This window comes from Larimichthys crocea, chromosome XXIII (genome assembly GCF_000972845.2).
Source record: "Larimichthys crocea isolate SSNF chromosome XXIII, L_crocea_2.0, whole genome shotgun sequence".
Taxonomy (NCBI): domain Eukaryota; kingdom Metazoa; phylum Chordata; class Actinopteri; family Sciaenidae; genus Larimichthys; species Larimichthys crocea.
The window spans coordinates 10,396,019-10,410,353 of NC_040033.1; the positions used below are offsets into that span (position 1 = coordinate 10,396,019).

At 42.3% G+C, this 14,335-nt stretch overlaps 2 protein-coding genes across 2 annotated transcripts in view; both read left to right on the top strand.

Annotated features, from left to right (window-relative positions):
• The first annotated feature begins 1,189 nt into the window (after window positions 1-1,189).
• cdk8 (cyclin dependent kinase 8) lies at window positions 1,190-9,024 on the top strand. Its single transcript, XM_010738457.3, has 13 exons — window positions 1,190-1,808; window positions 3,055-3,130; window positions 3,581-3,691; window positions 4,373-4,513; window positions 5,179-5,236; window positions 5,332-5,463; window positions 5,554-5,697; window positions 6,454-6,523; window positions 6,666-6,738; window positions 6,880-6,977; window positions 7,138-7,216; window positions 7,335-7,493; window positions 7,927-9,024. The coding sequence occupies exons 1-13, from the start codon at window positions 1,681-1,683 to the stop codon at window positions 8,050-8,052; spliced, it is 1,395 nt and encodes a 464-aa protein (XP_010736759.1). The 5' UTR covers window positions 1,190-1,680; the 3' UTR covers window positions 8,053-9,024.
• A 1,244-nt stretch (window positions 9,025-10,268) lies between these two features.
• The window catches only part of wasf3b (WASP family member 3b), an 11,298-nt gene continuing 7,231 nt past the window's right edge, over window positions 10,269-14,335 (top strand). The window contains exon 1 of the mRNA XM_019273713.2: window positions 10,269-10,396. The gene's annotated coding sequence lies outside the window, so the exon portion shown is untranslated. The remainder of the gene's footprint in view (window positions 10,397-14,335) is intronic.

The window sequence follows — 14,335 nt, forward strand, 5'->3', positions numbered from 1 at the left end:
TGTTGTTCTTTGACCTATTAAGCACTTGCAACAATTGCCTCTGTGTTTGAAATGTGCGAATAATTATCACACCTAACATAAAAGGTAAACATCTCTGAAGGCAGCAAAGGTGTCATACACACAGCTTCTGGAGTCGCCCAAAAAAAAGAACCATTTTGGGGAAAGAGTAAATGCAGTTTTGAATGAGGTATTAAGTTAGTCTTGAAGAAATGTACAATTCTGTATTTCTTAGACAAAGTTATACTCACAGCTAGTAGGAAGGCCATCATGAGAAAATGTCTTGATATGGACGCAGAAGTCAGTGATTTGATATAGTACAAGAGATATTCATAATAAATTGAGTAGTACTGTAAAATCTATTTATGGATGTAAGCTGTAATCCCCTCTGTGCAGTTCTAAGTTATGTTGTTATATTTCTTTGTTTTATATCTGTATTGTCATTATGCAATGCATAACGAAATTATGGGCCATCTTCAATGCAGGAGTACAAAAAAACATAAATAAAACAAGGGATAAAAACAGCGCATACATCCACATACATACAGTATATACAGAGCACCAGTCCATAAATTATTTCATGTGGTCATTTAGATTAGATATACTTTATTCATTCCACCACGGGGAAATTCACTTGTTACAGCAGCAGAGGAAAGTGTAGCATACACTACAGAATAAAAAAAAACAAACACAATAAACAGACAGAAATATCTATAACCTACACAATTAACAGGAAAAACAATCAACCTTCACACAGACAAGTACTGAGGATAAAAGTGGCATGATATATAAAAAGTATTATGTATAAGTATTGTAATGTAAAGTGACCATAGTGTAAGAATAGGGAATTTAGTGCAGAAGCTATTTTTTTAGTCTGTTTGTGTGGGTTTTTGCTTGTATATGTATAAAAACAATAAAAAGTTTGTGTGGGTTTTTGCTTGTATATGTATAAAAACAATAAAAAAAACAAAGTTTTGCAAATAAACTTGCTTTTTGTCATATAAGCCAAATATAATCGATGTATTCGCTTTAATATAAGACAAGTGGATTCATATCCTCTGTTATACCGAGGTTATAAATAAAAAATAAACATGCGCATGTATTATATCATTAAAATATTTTGTCATGCATGCATTTTTTTTGTTTGTTTGTTATGAATGAACAAACACACACATCAGCTGTAATCTTCACGTGTCCACGTGGTGTGATCCGTCCACCTCCTTTTTTTCTTTGCAAGGGCTCTGTCTTCGCGACGCTTTTACGACAGTGCCGTGCGCGAATACGCCGTCGTTACCCCGAGTGAAGTGCGTCTCTTTGGGAGCAGACACCGGCTGAGAGAAACGCAGCAACAAGAGAAAGGACTACATTCACGGGGGCTCGCTTTTCCCCACCTGGACTACCACCGAGCACCGCGCATCCACCCCCCCTCCGGCACTAACAATCCAAGCCGAAAACTCGATGTGGACGCTGGGCTGAGGGGGAAGAAAGGGCCACGCTGGGGTGGAAAAGGCGACTAGCCGAAATTACCAAACCGAGCTTCGCTGGAGTAGCTTAGTTGCCCTCCCTCCCCCTCCAAAAAAAAAAAAAAAAAAAAAAAAAGAAAAAGCGACGCTTTAAAACAAAACAAAAAGAAGAAGAAGGAAAGGAAGGGAGCGGGTACGTTTATCCCAAACAGAGGTGAAAATGGACTATGATTTTAAAGTGAAGCTGACCGGCGAGAGAGAGCGTGTCGAGGACCTGTTTGAGTACGAAGGATGCAAAGTGGGAAGAGGCACCTACGGTCATGTGTACAAGGCGAAGAGAAAAGATGGGTGAGTTGATGTGACCAGCAAGGCCTCTGAGCCAGTGAACCCTCCACCAGCCTCCACCTCCCCTCTCCCAAATACATTTTAATTAACTTCTCTCTCCCTCCCCCTCCCTCAAATCGAGGCTGGTCGTTTTATGAGGTTTATAATAAGAAACGTGGACCTGAGATTACCCTGTGCTGTCAGGATGCTGGAGAGGCTTAGTGACAGTGGGTTTAAAAGGCTTGTCATGTGTTTGTGGTTGTTTTGGTTCCTGACACATCCAGGTAGGAAGGTATTATTTTGTTATATTTAGTCAAATTAGGAGCAGCAGGTGCATCTCAGTGTGAATATATCCGCAATAACTTATTTGAATGTTGTCATCACTCTGAGGGCTTCGTGCTTGGTTTAAAAACTGTTAATTGTGCTTGATTTTGTAGAGAGAAACTGTTTTTGCACCGTGCATATGAATGTAACATAACATGCATACTTTTTTTTAATGTTTTCTTCAGCTCTTTTTGTCTACGTCGTCCCACTTTCGCCTCCTTTTTAAGTATTTTTTTAAAAAATGACATTAAAAACGAGGAATGAAATGCAACAAATGTCCCCGTCTTGATGTGAACTGTAGGCACTGTGGTCCACGTTCAGCACCTTCAGGACACCACAGTGCCACCCACCATTTCTAAACCTCTTATTTATTCCCCCTTTTTCTCCCGACTGTTTCTAATGTGATCTTTATAACAACACGGACCAGAGCTGGGGGAAAAGCTGAAGGCAGCTTGAGGCCTCATACTAGACCCATTTTCACAGCACGGACATACTGGCAGCCGGAACCACAGAAAACAGCCCCTAAAGTGTTTAAAGATGTTTGTGTTCACTTTAGGAGGCTTGCTGTTTATGAGACTCTAAGCTAATTTGTGCTGCAGCAGTTGGATGAGGCCTGAGGAGGCACAAAGCATGGGTTTATGAGATGATTTAGGCCAGGGTGAGGGAGGGGGCTGTACCCAATTCATTCAAGTGAGAGCCAGTCCCAGTGCTCTGTTTGTCCCTCTCCAGCTGCCAGACAGGGCCTGTTTCCTCTCCCCCGCTATTGTTTTGAGCCTCAGAGGTGAGCTTGATTACACAAATCTGGAGGTAATGCAACTCGGCCTCTTCTCAGAGTCCCTGTGCCAGCTGCCAAGTGCCCCCTCTTTATGTTTCTGTGCAGACAGCTCTCAGGGGGCCCGCAGTCTGGTCTGGTGTTGATGTTGCTCTGCCTCTTTCTGTTTTGTAGGAAGGATGATAAGGACTACGCCCTCAAGCAGATTGAAGGCACTGGCATCTCCATGTCAGCCTGCAGAGAGATTGCAGTAAGAACCGCTTGGCTTACTGTGTCACTTTTTTGTTTGGTCTCTGTTAAAACACCCTCATGCCATTCCAAGGTGGTTTATGTAATGTCCAATTCACCTCCACAAAGTAGCTTTTGTTAAGTAAGCAACAGACGCACAACTCAAGAGCTGGGAAGAAGACAAATTCGAAAATAAAATAAACAATAATGTAATGCGTGCAGAGGGTAGACACAATATAACTAGAGATCTGTGTTGTTGCACGTCCTTTTTTTTCTTTTTATTGCATTGTACAGCTCTATTGTGTCCACCTTCTGTTTGTGTTATTTATAGTAATCAGCACAGCACATTCCTCACTTCTAGCAAATTAATACATTCATTAATTAGGTACAAATTGGCTGTTTGTCATTCATGATGATCTCTGCCATGACACTTGGTGTGGTCGCTCCTCTGATTGGGTTTCGTGTGTTGCAGCTGCTGCGGGAGCTAAAGCACCCCAATGTCATCTCACTGCAGAAGGTTTTCCTGTCACATGCAGACCGTAAAGTATGGCTGCTCTTTGACTACGCCGAACATGATCTCTGGGTAAAATGCACACACACACACATATGCACATGCACATACACATTTGAGCTGCATGGCATAACTTATCAAACACGATCTAGTCGACTGAATATGGTGATTTAAGCGTGAATGCACGTGGACATTTCCTGTATAATTTCCTTATTAGTTTAAAAACATACACACACACTGCAGATTCCAGCCCATTACGTGTAAGCGCTTTTCTCATGGTTTACAAATGGGATATATATATAAATTTTTAGGCCTTCTGCTGTTTCTTTGCACATTTGCCAAATTACTCATAGCGCTGATGCATATATACACACTCCCCATCAGCCGTTTGTAAGGATGGAGACAAGGCAAAATGGTGCTAATTATGCATTGCAAAGTCTCATTAAAATATACACATTGGCCCAGACGTATTCAACATTTGGTAGTCAAACCACTGCTGCATTACAGTTGGCAGTTTATCAGAACTGAGTTTAAATGCTATTTTCTGCCACAACGCTGCGACACGCACATTCCCTTCCCAAGGAAGTGGAAACACATGCCACAAACATCAGCCTCGCTCATCTTGCCTGTAGCATAAACTTACATTAGAATGTAGAAAAGGGGGACACACAATGCTGGATTTTTTTTTTTTTTTAAGTCATCGTATTGTGCGCGCACACACACCACAATTGCTATTATCTTGTCTTTCCGTAGCACATTATTAAGTTCCACAGAGCGTCCAAGGCCAACAAGAAGCCACTTCAGCTGCCTAGAGGAATGGTCAAGTCTCTGCTCTACCAGATCCTGGATGGCATCCATTACCTCCACGCCAACTGGGTCCTCCACAGAGACCTTGTAAGAGGATTGGGGCAGGAAGGGGAGGAGAGAAGAGAAGGGGGAGGGAGAAAATATTTAGGTAGAAGGGGAAACAAGGCAACAGTTGATGAGAGATCGGAAGATTGTTATTGGGCAGGGAATCAAGTCAGAGGCATGTGAAGCTGCCGGTCCGCATGTGTTTAGTTATGGGTGAAAACTGCCTGTTTTAAAAATGTTTTCTTGTTTTGTAGACTAACGATAAGTTATAAACAGTTTAAGTCAAACTTGTGTACATTTGTCCTACAATGTTCCAGTACTTAAAAGCTGACCTTTTTAATTTAATATAATTATAGTAATTGTGATATGAAGGAAGCGTTCTTGTGTTGCAAATAGTTTTGTAAAGTAAAGAACTGTAGGACACTCTCAAAGTAGTTTGTTTACAGGTTTTCACAGTTTAATTTGAATACCAAATGACCTGTCAGTAACACCGACTCACAAAATGTCATAATGGTAGACCTTCTCATGTGGGCTGTATTAGATTTATTTGTCCACTAGAGGGCGGCAACAAAGTTTTCATTACACACAGGATGCAGGACTGTAGGTTAACAAACTAATCTGAAACAATCTCAGTTGATTTGTTGTCATTTTTAACAAATATTTGAATTGTGTTTACATTTATCTATGTGTCTCTTTTCCTCCCTCAGAAACCAGCAAACATTTTAGTGATGGGGGAAGGGCCAGAGAGGGGTAGAGTAAAGATTGGTATGTATGCTGTCTCCCTTTTTTTAAAACGTAGATTTGTTTACTGTTTAATTCTGCAATTTTTTTTTTTACTCACTATAATGTGTATCCTGCAGCGGACATGGGGTTTGCCCGTCTCTTCAATTCACCGCTAAAGCCTTTAGCCGATCTCGACCCCGTGGTGGTGACCTTTTGGTACAGAGCACCTGAACTACTGCTTGGGGCTCGGCACTACACCAAAGCCATCGGTGAGAATTGTGCAACGCCACCTGTGTTGTCTGTGCAGCTACCCAATGTGTGCTGACTTTCATTTTCATTTATTTCTTTCTTTCTTACAGACATCTGGGCGATTGGCTGCATCTTTGCAGAGCTGCTGACGTCTGAGCCCATATTCCACTGTCGCCAGGAGGATATCAAGACCAGTAACCCTTACCACCACGACCAACTGGACCGCATCTTTAACGTCATGGGCTTCCCTGCTGGTGAGAATAAAGTGCTGTCAGACTTTGGGGCAAAATCTGATTTGTTTTGTTAATGATGTATCTGAATTGCTTCAAAAAGGGGATGTATTACTTGTGATATTATGGGAAATAAGTACTTCTGATTTTCCAAACAGTGTTATACTGCTATTATACCCAAAGTGCCACAGTTGCTGTGTTGCCTTTTCAATGGAAAATGGCATGGGAGGATGAGTACTTTCCATTCCTCGCAGAGGCAGATTATTTTGTCGATCTTTTTCTTTAGGCAGTAATATGATCTGTGTGCTTTGACACGATAGATGGAGCCAAGTCACAAACATAGAAACTTTTACTTGCAGGCCTACATTCGGGCCTGTATTTTCCAGTTCACTTAAGATGCTTCTGATCTTTCTTTTTCTTTTTTTCTGCTTCTACCATCTCTGCTGCTCTAGTTATGTGACTCACCAGTCTGTGTGATGGATTTTGTTTTGATTCTGCAGGAAACCAAGCCCTACAAATTTTGCTTTAGGGGCAAATTTTTAAGTTCCTTTTTGATGTTTGGCTTGTGGAGGAAACTGAGCAAGTCATTTTCAGTTATATAAAAAAAAAAAATCAGATGTTAACCTGTAAACACGTAAAGCTCATTACGTTCTTGTTGTCAACAAGGGGAACTCTTGAGCTTACAAAGATTGTAATCCAGACCCTACAACCTAAATAATCTGTTCTTGAAGGGAGGGAGGGTGTGATGTGGTGTAATCCTGTCTTCCCCTCATTTGACAGATAAAGACTGGGAGGACATCAAAAAGATGCCAGAACACTCCACGCTGATGAAAGACTTTAGGAGGAACACGTGAGTCCGCAGAGCTCTGATGTCCCAGTTTTCTTAAAGATCAGAAACAAAGTTAGAGCAAAGCAAAGCGCTGGCAAAAAAGATATTCAAGTACCTAATCATGTAATAACTTTGCATGTTCTCTGTTTCTTCTCTATCACAGATACACAAACTGCAGCCTTATAAAGTACATGGAAAAACATAAAGTCAAACCAGACAGCAAAGCATTCCACTTGGTGAGTTAAACAGCCTTAAAAGTATAACTCAAACATTACAGTACTATTAAGATGGCAAATCTCTGATGACCTAGCAGCTATAGCTTTGTCTCATTATGCCACTTCTTGTTTGAGGCTAACACTGTCTGTAATTCATTAAAGCTGCAGAAGCTGTTGACCATGGACCCCATCCGTAGAATCACATCTGAGCAGGCCATGCAGGACCCTTACTTTTTGGAGGAGCCCTTGCCAACCTCTGAGTGAGTCCTAGCACCACCCACACAAGCCTTTTATTCAGTTTATCTGTCTTCTGCTGTTCCTTCGCTTCAGATACATGAACTAGGATGTCTAACCATGTGTAGCTAATAACCTGAGAGTCATAGACGAGTTGATGAACATTGTTTTGCATTTTTTCTCCAGTGTGTTCGCAGGCTGCCAGATTCCCTACCCCAAGAGGGAGTTTTTGACAGAGGAGGAGCCAGAGGACAAGGCCGACAAAGTAAGAAATCCACATACTGTCTCACTTTAGCACGAATATATACAAAAGGGTGAAGGTAATCAAACACACAATAGGGCTGAGCAACATATGGATTTCTTTTTTCTTTTGTAAATATTAGAAGAACCAGCAGCAGCAACAGGGAAACAACCACACAAACGGGGCAGGGCACACTGGCAACCCTGACAACAGCCATGCCCAGGGTCCGCCTCTGAAGAAAGTGCGAGTTGTCCCACCCACCACTACCTCAGGTGGCCTCATTATGACCTCAGACTACCAGGTAGGTCTCTTTCTCTGTTTCTTTCTGCTGTTGTATCCACACAAAGCACAGTCCCCAGACAGTATGTAAGACTGTAACTTTTGTAAAAAAAAAAACAAAAAAAAAAACTATGATAATTGGGTAATTTATAACATTGTGACTCTGCCTTGATGCATTATTTTTAGGTCTACATCTAGTTCATGTGATTAAGCTGCTGTCATCCTGTGTAATGGTGTGTTACTGTGCCTCCTAAAGTACACCTGTATGCACTCAGTCCAGCAAACAGACCTAATTTCTTCCATGTTTCCTTTTATGTATGTTCATAAAAGTTTGTTCTTGTCTCACTTAACTTGTAAACCTTTGAACCAAGAGGGCACGAACATACCACAGAGCCCACAGAGTTGAGTTAATTAGGTTTTAATGAATCTTGTTTTCTTTCATTTCCTCCCTGCAGCGCTCCAATCCACATGCTGCCTACCAGAACCCTGGACCAAGCACATCACTGCCCCAAAACAGCATGGGATACTCCTCTACCTCCCAACAGCCGCCCCAGTACTCCCACCAGACCCACCGCTACTGAGACCCACAGACACACACACACTCGCACACATACGTACATACTTACACTTAACACGCATATAGACACATACACAGCCCTCACCACGCCCACCTGAACGAATGTACTGAGGGATGTGGGGATGTCAAAAGGCAACAAACCTCCCCAACACCACGCCACAGAGGGCACTTTTGTCTGCAGCAGTCTGTTAGGTTAGAATGACAACAACCTACACTTCAAGATAACACACTGTAACCCCAGTATTAGAAACACCGCTATAGAGCAAAGCCTGATGGGTGAAACACAAGGCGGGAGGATGAGAAAACCGGATGCTATGGCGGAATCCAACCTGTTTCTGTTACTCAGACGTGATCAAACCAGCCAAGAGAAGATGGCTCGGTTTGGGAGGACACATGTTAATCTGTTGTGTCATCTCCTCCCCTCTTCTTCTCCACCTGTCTCCACACCTCCACCCAACCCTCTTCCCGTCAAAGTTTGGATGAGACTGAAAGCTGCTATGTGACTGCCAGCGGTGACAGATTCCCTGTTCGACTGTCCTCCTGTCTGTCCGTCTTATCTGTTCGTTTATTTTGTGTGTGTGTGTGCGTGCGGGCCCTGTGAGGGCTTCAGCTGAGGACTGAACTGAAGCTGCTGTGAAGCATGCTGGGAGGATGTGGAGCCCCCCCACCTCACCCCCTCCCACAGCTGTGGCATTGAGGGTTTTCAGAAAGGACAAAAAAAAAAAAAGATGACAAAAAAGATTTTAGTAGTTTATAATTTAATCTGTTTTCATGGTTTTGTTTTCATGGCGAGAGCGGCAAAGCAGCTCGCGCAGGCTGAGCGCTCGGCTGCTGTATGCTGTGGGAAAGCCTTACAACATGATGACAAAACCAACCAATCGCATGGAGGATGGCAGATGGAACATGCATTGTACTGTATTGTATTGAAATATTTTACATGAAGCAAGTATCCTGACAATAAAAGTGGAAACATTGATATCGTTGGTATTATGTGCGAAGCATCCGGCGAGTGATGCAGCAGTTCTTCTCCTTTTGCATCTTTAATGATGTCTTGCTTTTCTTTCAGCATTCCTGCTTCACAAAAGTAGCGCTGTTATCTATTTCACAAGACTTAGCTGGCAGGAAATGTGTGTGCGTGTGGAAAATTGCTGAAAGAATCAATTTTAATGGTGACTTTGCACTTCTGACAGCATCCCCTCATTGTTCTTTACTCATCATAATCCTTTGATATGGTGTTTAAGATGTCAGACTTTAATCTAAAGTCTGACATGACAAAATGATTTTATTAATGATTAATCTGACTATTTTGGCAATATGTCTCTAAAACATCAGTTAATGTCTAAAACTGGCAAATATTCAAAGAAAAGCAGCCAATCATCACCTTTGAGAATCATCTAACTAGAGAATATTTGCCAATTTTTGCTTGAAAAGCAACAATTCATTGTGAAATCTTTTGTCTCCCGTGCACAGGATCTCAAACTTGGACCCAACACAGTCTTTTTTTGTTTTTTTTCTTTAAACTGCCCCACTTTACAGTCACACACACACACATGTGCTCTGGTATTCATGCCTAAATCAATTATATATGTTAAACTGACAGCTGTATAACAAATGCAAGCTGTGGCTTCTCTTCCCGGCTTGTTCGGGGAAGAGAAGCAGGACTGCGTTTTCAATAATGAAACTTCCTTTTCCCTTTTTCCTAATGGTCTAAACAGTCTCCTCTCTCCTCCCGCTGCTTTCATGACTGTCATCTCCTGCAGACTCTATTTGTCTGCAAACACACCTGGGGAAAGAAAGCAAAGCTCAGATCTAAGTATAGCAAGTCCTCTCCATGAACCTCTTCCTGCAGGATGCTGGCCCATCTATTTCAGTCTGTTATACAATACTATCCCAGCATCACTGCCTGAAGCATGTTATAAACTCTGTTTTGTTTTTTTTTGTTACTTAAATAGGTCTGCATGTGTGAATTTCGGTGAATTTCTAATAATTCTGACAAGGAATTGGACCCAGTTGCGTTAAATAATAATAAAAAGCTCTTAAGCTCTTCAGCAACGCCCAACCATAGCCCCGCCTCCTCCATTCGCAACACCGCTTACAAGCTGGGGAGTATCCCTGTCACTCATCCTATTCGAGAGCTCCTATTGGTTGCCGAGAACGCCCGTCATGTGTTAAAGCCCCTGATTGGGGGTGTGATTGGTGGATGTGACCGGTGGGCGTGTCCACTCTCTCAAAGGATTTCTTTCCCCGGAGTGGCCAGACGGGCTGGGGGGACACAGGATGGAAGAGCTAATAGGAGTATCTAACGGGACATGCGGACGGGCTGATTTCTTCTAATATTTCAAGTGCTGGTGAGGGGTTTTAATACTTTTTTACAACGCCTGTTAACACGTTTTATCTAACTGGAATAATTCGCGTGGCTATTTCTGTTGACTGTAGTCTAATTTGTGCAAACTAAGTACTCGACCACTGGACATACGCTAGCTAACCAAGTGGTCAGTTGGAGCGGACCCCCCTCCTCCTCCTCCGACAGTTGAGATAATAAACGGCAGAAACCTGCTTTAAAAATGTGATATTTTCACCTCTGCCGGGTAACTTTGACCTCATAATTGATGCCGAGGTTGTACACCGGCGTGTTAATCAGTTTATCGGGCGCGTAGACGTGGAAACGGCTGGTTAAATTTGGGAGAGCCGAGGTACAAGATGAACAGATGTGGGTCAGTCCGTCAGTAACGGGAAGCGACGGTGCGGAACAGTGATTGATCGCGGTTGCCATCGTTTCGTGTGTGTGTGTGTGTGTGTGTGTGTGTGTGTGTGAGTGATTTTAAGGCATGAAACATCAATATAAGTTGTATTATCACTTCAGCATGGGGATTTATGTGATGAGTCCACCTGAAATCCAGGTAAATGTGTTGAATAATGACAAATAAACTACACTGTAATGATATTATAATGATAATAAGTCTATCATATTTCAGATTAATTCATTACTGAGTTATCTAATGTGTAAAATAGCTAAATATGGAACTTAATATCTGAGCAACAGCCAAAAAATAACTTTGATTTAAGTCAGTTGCAGTTGATTTATTTACCTGATTGAACTACAAAATGACTCAGCTGTTCAGCTTGCTGTATCATCTTTAGGATTATGGATTATTATGTTTGCATTAAAAAAAAGCCATCTATATGAGGCACGAATAATCCTGCAGATTTACCCGAAAGATTAAAGCCCGGGGTTGGTGTGGTGTGGTTGAAGATGTTGGATATAAAGTATGACATCACATCAAACTCCTCTCAGTCACACAGTTTGTCAGGTTATGATCACACTCAACCCCTGAATCATTACTTTCCTATAATCACAGGATGCTTATGTTCCATATTTCCACTATTCACTTGATACTTTTTACCCAAACTTCCTCGCAGGCACAGCATGACTGGATTGTTTCCTATCCGGTGGCCCTTCCTGAGTGATAATTGGGACATTCTTGGACAGGCACGGTGTCACAGCAGATTTTTTATTTTTTTTCATTCACGTCATATTTAGGGCAGTGAGACCTGACGCAATCCGGACTGCATTATTCATAACATGAGAACAAGCAAGCAAAACAGCCTGCAACGCAAGAAGCTGTACTCGGGTCTCATAAATTGATAATGTCTCCCCTTTCACATCTTAATGGAGTTCTCACATGTGTAGTAAAGACCTCTTCAATCTGTGTGTGTTGGTGTGGAGATGTTACCGGAGTCACAGGGAGGGGAAGTGTGTGTTTCTTTCACCCTGAATGTCACCCTTCTAAGGATGAAAGACTTTTTTTTGGGGACTATATGCTGCTAATGGGTTAGTTGAGAGGCTACCTGCTGTGTTTGTGTGTGTTTGTTCGCGTTTATATGCCCCGAATGCCTTTCGCATGCATGTCGGGGTTGTAACAAATCGAGCATCCGAAACACGAGAGTGAGAATTTATGTTTTGAAAGCTAACGCACTGTGTTGTTGTGGGTGTTATTTTCTCCCTTTTCTTGCTCCTATCTTTCTCCCCATGTGAGCGGAGGATGAAGGAGGAGGAGCACCCGCTCGCTTCGCTTTCATTGCAAGAGTAGAGGGGGCCTTAAAGAAGGTCGAAGAGGAGGAGGAGGAGGAGGAGGAGGAGGAGGATGCATGGGAGAGCTAGTGCTGTTGCCGTGTGAACGGAGCTCTATTGTCCCGGGAACCTTTCAGTGGCTTCCCCGAGGTCCCTGTTCATACCCCTCCCCCACCAAATACACTCTTTCTCCCTCACACACACACACACACACACACTGATACACACATACATTGTCCACCTCTAAATGTTACACACCACCTTTTCGCACTTTCTCACACACTGTCCCATTCACTGTCTCTTTTCTGTCTTATCCCACTTGCCGTCTCTCTCTCTCTCTCTCTCTCTCGTGAGCTTCTACTTTCTCCTCATTTCTCACAAGCAGACGAGGCCCGTCCCCCTCCTCCTCCTCCCTCCTCTGTCCTCCCTCCCCCCCGGTTGCTCATTATTTCGCCTCATTGATGTGATTGTCATGCCAGCCAGACAGTAAAAGCAAAAACATGCAATCTTCTCATTTGCATCACCTCTTTCCATCCTTTTGCAGCTCCTTTTGCTCCAAACCAGACCTCAGTGACTGTCCTCGGTGTCCTTTGTGGCAGCAGATGAGAGGGTGTAATTTTACCCTTTGTTTTCTCTTATTGGGTGCGAGGCTGTTGGGGCATTGCTAGCTGAGAAAACGGGGCCACGCGAGAACTGAACAGAAGTGTCTTTTTTTTTTTTTTGCTGTTTTGGAGCAGCTGTAATGACACAGTCTGTAATTACAGTGGTTTCCTGCGGTGACACTGACAGCACAGCACAGCTTCTCACTTTTGGTTGGTGATTTATTGCACTGAAGATGCAGCCTCACCTTTTTTGTTTGGCTAATTAGTCACAAAGAATAAAAGATAAACACTTTAACCTACTTAGAAAAGCCTATATTTTGTAGCTACGCGGCCGTCAAATCAAATTTCTTGTGATCCTAAAAACGATTGTGTTTCTAGTACCTGTCAGCTATTATTAGCCTTCTCTCCAACCTGCTTTCCTCTGAAGTGATTGTTTTCATTTTGGCATAGCTGCACAGTATAAACTCTGGAACTGCAATTAAGGAGCGAGTAACTTGACTGACGAATCTAAAAAAACGGTGTGGGATAGTTTTGGAAAGGCCGTAAGCTTTTTTTTTTTTTCCATCCGTCTCCCTGTCTTCTTGAGCCATGGCTGTATTGTTCTGGCCAAGTGTTTTGGACAGGAAGCAAGAGATGTGACACAGGGAGGACCAGGAAACAGGAGCGAGGTCTGAGTCTACAAAAACAGGAAGCAGGAAGAAGCTCCGATAAGATGGCTGCCTCCGACGCATCCTGGGATTTCTCCTGCTTTGAGAAATCGTCTGTAGTCCTTTGAACTACAGAGTTTATAACGTCTGATCCAAGCCGACAAGGGGTTTGTTTAGAAAAGTTCAGTTTCTAACAGGGGAAAGTGGTTCAGCAACAGTGCATTCATTTATGTAAATTCCCATTTGACTTTGGCACACTCCGCATCTTTGCTGTTTATATGACCACGTCCACGAATCTGTTTGTGTCAGGACTCCAGCTGGGCCAGTGACAAGCCGGCCTGGGATTAGCTGGCACCCTGTATCTTCCCATCGCTAATGCTTTAATCTCTCTGCTGGTCGTCACAAGTCTTCTGGCTTTGGGACTCTGTCGGTCATCGCTGTCGGTTCTCTCTTTAGTTTTTACGTACAACATACTGTATATACAGACGGTGGCCTTACAATTAAAGACCCAGATATATAAATGATGTTTCTATATATTAATTTATAAAGGGGACATGGCCTGAAACAGGAGAATCAAACATTTAATTTTGACTCAGTACTTTGGGATTAATAATGATTCAAACTATATTTTGAATATGGTTATTGGTGCTATCATACAATATTTATTCTTGCCTGTGAGTGTGTTAATACGATAACCAAACAGCAGGATGATTGAGCTGTTTTTTAGGATTTAAGATCAAAAAAAGATGACATTTAAACAAATTATAGATCAACTGGATTATTTTAATAATTGTTTAACCTATTTTTTAAGCAGAAATGCCAAAAAAAATCTCTTTTCAATGTGAAATTTGCTAATTTTCCTAATCCTCTATGATAGTAAATCGACTACCTTTGAGTTTTGGACTGTTGTTTGGACTCAAGAAAAAATTACAATCTGTCAAATTGAGCTCCTTGAAATTGTGATTA

Bases quoted from the DNA above. Each gene is read 5' to 3' on its own strand.
- cdk8 (XM_010738457.3), top strand. From the start codon at position 1,681: ATGGACTATGATTTTAAAGTGAAGCTGACCGGCGAGAGAGAGCGTGTC. The intron at 1,809-3,054 runs GTGAGTTGATGT...TCTGTTTTGTAG, and splicing joins AAGGCGAAGAGAAAAGATGG to GAAGGATGATAAGGACTACG. The intron at 5,464-5,553 runs GTGAGAATTGTG...TCTTTCTTACAG, and splicing joins GCACTACACCAAAGCCATCG to ACATCTGGGCGATTGGCTGC.